Genomic DNA, 5,084 nt, shown 5'->3' with positions numbered 1-5,084 from the left:
GTTATTCAGACTGACTTCACACATTGGCCACAGGAACTGGGAGCAGTTGCAGTTATCTTGGTCCTGAGCAAACCAGTTCCTGGACATCTCATCACCTTTATGGGTAAAGGGATTTCACTAGGGATGGAGGTGAGGACCTGCAGCTCAGCTCCCTAACACTGATCCCAGAGAATGCCCGGCATGTCCTGAAGGTCCCGTGAAGGGTTGTTGGAGGGACATTTAATAGGACAATAGTCAACACAAGGGAATTAGATTCCTTTGACCTACTTGTGAGATTAACCCAGGCACATTGCTTCACCTCTTTCTGAAGAGGAAATTCAGAAGCCTGCTTGTCACATGCGCCCAGAACCATCCGTTTTTGTTATGTATTTGGTACAGCCACTGACTCAGAGAAATTTGCAGACAGTGGGAGTTAAGGCCAGTCATGGGGCTAGGAAATGTTCTGGAGGCATTCGTTTCTTTCTTCTCTTGATTATGTAAGATATGATTTTCCTGAAACCTTATAGGAAGTACAAGTTAGGGTCTCAACCTACAGCAGCCTGTGTTAACCCACGTTATTGATGAATGTATTGAATACATGCAGTGTGGTGGGGAATAGGCTTTGAGGGTGACAAATGGTTTAATTGGTCTGCATTGTAGAGGGTGGATGGAAGATGAATGCAGCATGGTCTCTCTGGCAAAGGCTCGAGGAGATCAGGCATGCAGAGCAATAATCACATGGAATAATAGCAAAGTAAATGAAGCTAATGGCTGTTTAAATTTATATTTGTCTGGAAGTTTTTTTAAAGACTATGAATCTTCTTGTCTGTTATATTAATTTTAACAGTTTTTCTGATATTGTTAATTGGAACAAACTGCTTTTGTCTCTTCTAAGGGACTGGGAGAATTTTTCTTCTTTTATCTACCTTGTTCAAAAGAACGTCTGTTTTACTTGGGATGATAAAGTTGGTTTACAGCATTGAGGCACTTTGCTGATTGTGGGAGCGGGGAAGGAAGTGGCTTAATGGAAGATGTTAAGAAAAATTCACACATGACACAATCACACAAGTTTATTCTTTTTGGGAAATGAAATTATCTCCCTTACCCCCACCCAAGCCTGATGTTTGCAGACAATTCTTATAGCACAGGAAAATATTCCCTCAAATGCATACTTAGATACTTTCATCATCTGAGTAGATGGAAGAAGAAACCGGAAATTGATTTCTTCTGAAACAGATCTTGAAAATGTGATAAATTATCTAGTGTCTCTAAATCAGTAGTTGACTCTTGATTTGGAAACCAGATGACGTGTGTGTGTGTGTGTGTGTGTGTGTGTGTGTGTGTGTGTGTGTGTGTGTGTGTATGTGTGTATGTGTGTTCTAGAAAGGAGTTTGAGCTGGTTCTAAGAAATCAGAAAGGAACTTTCCAAAACTCTAAGCCCTCCCTGACACAACAGACACCCTGGAGACATAGATTAGAGTTGCTTAGCTGTTAACCTCTCTGTCTGGCTATTTCCTACTTCTAAAGGTAAAGTTTTTGTTCCTTTACATTATTCAATAATTTTCTCCTCTATATAGTTATTCTTTATGAACTTCAAAATACATTAGAATTATTAAAAGATATTGTGATTTTTAGAAGCTCTTTCCCCCTCTTAAATCCACAGTCAATTACATTTAGTGCAAAATTTCTTTTAAAAATGTTTTACGGCTCAGTTTCATTCCCAGAAATATATTGAGTTGAACAAATAACACTTGGTAATAAAATACAGCTACATTCACACATCCACACAATTCTTTTGAATAGTAGAAGTGTAATTCATGTTGCATAATTCTGATCATGAATTGTATAACTTTGGCATGCACTTTGCTATAACTCACTTTATGGCAACATATAGAATATGTTTGATGTAATATCATACAATGTTCAAGCTGGGAATGAATGATAGAAACAATTTAGTATAAAGCAGTCCTTCCCCAAACCTCACATAGAGTGGGAAACTGAAGTGTGACAACACAAAATCTGTTCAAGATCACATATCCCATGTTCTGATATGAAGCCCTTCTCATACAGATCCTATCTTTGTGATCTTACACTTAATCTAAAAATTGTGATTTTTTTTAAAAGAGAACAATTACTACAAAGTTGGACTTAAAATAATGGGAGAGATAAGACTAAAATTTGTCCTTAATTCACCTTTTGGGGAGAAAGTGACTAAAACACTGATAATTTAAAAAATCACCATTTTTTGAGTGATACAAAATAATCTTGACCCTCCCATGGAATATATCATTCCAATATAAAATTCAATATTATTCTACCACAGAACCAGATAGTATTCTGATGAATTATTTTTTCATATTGAGAAAGAGAAATAGGAATTACATTTAAAAATATACCATTGCATTTTAGGATACCATTTCAATTTTTTAACCTCAGTTGCAAGAAAAGAGACTTTTTGATCATGTAAAAGTTCATTGACTTAGTGAATTTAATAAAAAATTTGGCTTCAATTAAATCTAATAGATCAACTCTGGCTTTGCTTGCATTTACAGTCCCTGGGAATGTGGTACAAATCTACCAATAATGACACCTCCAGAAGCTTAGCCATTGCAAAGATTTTACATACTGATCAGAACTAATGTATTGATTTTGTAGCTTTCAGGATTTAAAAGGTTTTACCAGTATACATGTCCCAGAAATGCTAATGACACTTGAATATATATATCTATATATGTATATTTAAAATTTATTTTATCCTGATGAAAAATTCTAATCTATGAAAATATTCCATAAAGTCACTATGCACCTGGTAAGAAAATTATGCATGAATAATAATATTTAATTATTTTTAACTAAATAGCCAGGAAATCAATCTCAACAAAAAGTCTAAGAGGTGACATATTGACCTAAAACAAACTTTTCATGTAACTGGACACTTATTTTTCTCTGAGAATACTGCCATTAAACTAGATCATATAATTCAGCTGTTTTTAACTCCTCTTCCTCCCAAACCATTCCATCTAACCAAGGTTTAATGACACAATCATTATCCTGACTGTATATCTTTTTTCCCCCTCTCTCAGCAATTTATCAAGTATGACAAGCATTTCAACAGGCAAACATAATTTCATGACACAAAAGCACTAAATGTGTTTCTTTTGGTTTCTTGGGATACAAAGCACCTCACTCAGGCTCCCGCTTGGCTCTGCCTGGTATTTGCAGCCCACTCTCCCTTTATCCTACTCTCTACCAAACATGGAACTTGGCTGCAGTCATTCCGAAGCAGCTGGGACCTCTTCCAGTGTCCTGACTCCTCATCCACTCTCCCCCTCATGCCTATTTACACGACTCTCAGGCACCAGAGGTGTGCATGCTCATCACATACCAGGCCAACACCTGACAGCGTGGAGGCTGTTGGAGCAGAGCAACGTCTTCCCATTGGGAGCTGAGCGCCATGGTGCTACCCATATAGCCACCAGACCCTCGGATGCCAAGATCAGACTATCGTCTCGTGGTCCCACCGGCCTTGGCTCTGATGGATGTAGCAACAGTATCTGTCGTAGGGGCTGTTCTGCTTGTAGGAGCAGACGATCACGCTGTCCTGGGGCACAAAGAAGATGCTGTCCTCGGGCTCGGGGCAGTCAGATCTGTTCCAGGCTGAGCACTTGGCATCCAAGGCACTGTAGGCGAGGGAACTGCCCGAGGGACAGTAGCCGTCCAGGTATCGGGATGTCTCCTCGGCACGGCAGCTGGGCACCGGGCTCTGGCGTTCTCTCTCCTCCGTGGGCGCGGGCGAGGGGGAGCTGGTCCTGGGCACCTCACCTGGGCCCTGGGGCAGCGGCTGTCCTCGGAAGCCGGCCTTCTTAGCCAGCTCGTCCGAGCTGCCCTTGCCCGACTCCAGGTCCGAGGGGGTCCTCAGCAGTTCCACCACCTCCTTGTCCTTGGGTCTCCGGAAGCAGGGCAGCTTACGGACCCACAGCAGCTCATTCTCGGGCCACTTGGTGCATCCCTCGGTTTTCCTGGCCAGGGCGATGGCCGCGATGCCCGGCAGGCAGATGGCCGGCCCGATGGCCAGGAGGGGAATGTTCCCCAGCGTCTCTCCCTTCATCCCCGAGACAGTGAACATGAACCCGAAGACCAGAAACACGCTGACCAGGGCCACCACCAGCCCGGTCCTCGGGTTGATGTCATCAGGCCGCATCTTTCACTCCATCCAGGTGGGGGGCTGTTGGCTGGCCGGAGAGCAGACTTTCCCGGTCCTCTGTCTAAACATCGGAGAGGGGGAACCCCAGAAAGAACAAAATTCACTCCACGTTCCCACTCATCAACTTTCAGCCTCTTGCTCTTTGGCTCTGTCCCCCCGTGTCTGGCAATCTCCGTCCCTCCTGCAGTCTCCCCTCATTTCTCTCGCCATCCCCCTCTCCCGTCCATTCCCCTCGGCACCCTCCCTTCGCTTGCACCCCCCTCACAGAAGCATGCGTGCACGTCATGCACGACAATGCCGGGGTCCCAGAGTTACCTGTGGTTTCCTGCAGGGACTGAAGAGTCCCCGTCCCTCCAGACGCCTAGCTTCTCAGCAGCGACCCCTCGGTTGTTTTGGTCCCGGGAGGAAAGCCAGCCTCCCCTGTTCCATGCCACATCCAGTGGGTCCCCGAGCTCTGGCCGCAGCCGGGGGAGGACGCGGCGCTCTGGGGAGCGGGGACGCGCCGCTTGCCCGGGAGGGAGGGCGCGCAGGCACCTGCGTGCGCCGGGGGTGCGGAGGGCCGGACCCCAGGGAGCGGCCACGGGACTCGAGGGGCTCCTCAAGCCGCGCTAGGGCTCTTGAGAACAGCCCGGGTGAGAGCTCGGATCTGCGCTGCCGATGGATGGAGGTGTGCAGACAGGAGCCGTGGACCCAGGGGCAGCAGCTGTGGGATTGCCGGCGTCTGGGTTCCAAGTTCGGGCGGGATGGGCGAGGGAACCGCTGGAGGGAGAGGAGCCGGGCCCAGGGCGCCGCCCCAGCTACAAATCAGAGAGCTCTGCGCGGGGTGGCGGGGCGGAGAGTCGGGTGTGTGTCTGGGTCTGGGATCGCCCTTGCCTCTACCTGGCTCTTACCGGGTCCCGCG

The 5,084-nt window shown here is 46.1% G+C and overlaps 1 protein-coding gene across 1 annotated transcript; it reads right to left on the bottom strand.

The window, feature by feature from the left end:
• Positions 1-1,081: 1,081 nt before the first annotated feature.
• Tmem215 (transmembrane protein 215) lies at positions 1,082-4,579 on the bottom strand. The gene is made up of 2 exons (XM_090329120.1): positions 4,499-4,579; positions 1,082-4,244 (listed from the first exon to the last, which is right to left on the bottom strand). Exon 2 carries the CDS (start codon positions 4,178-4,180, stop codon positions 3,476-3,478), a length of 705 nt encoding a protein of 234 aa, XP_090185246.1. The 5' UTR covers positions 4,181-4,244; positions 4,499-4,579; the 3' UTR covers positions 1,082-3,475.
• Between the last annotated feature and the right edge of the window lie 505 nt (positions 4,580-5,084).

The sequence above is a fragment of the Megascapheus bottae genome, chromosome 3, assembly GCF_031878675.1.
Source record: "Megascapheus bottae isolate mThoBot1 chromosome 3, mThoBot2.hap1, whole genome shotgun sequence".
Classification (NCBI taxonomy): domain Eukaryota; kingdom Metazoa; phylum Chordata; class Mammalia; order Rodentia; family Geomyidae; genus Megascapheus; species Megascapheus bottae.
Note: the sequence above shows the minus strand (reverse complement) of the source record. Positions and strands in the feature narration are given on the sequence as shown.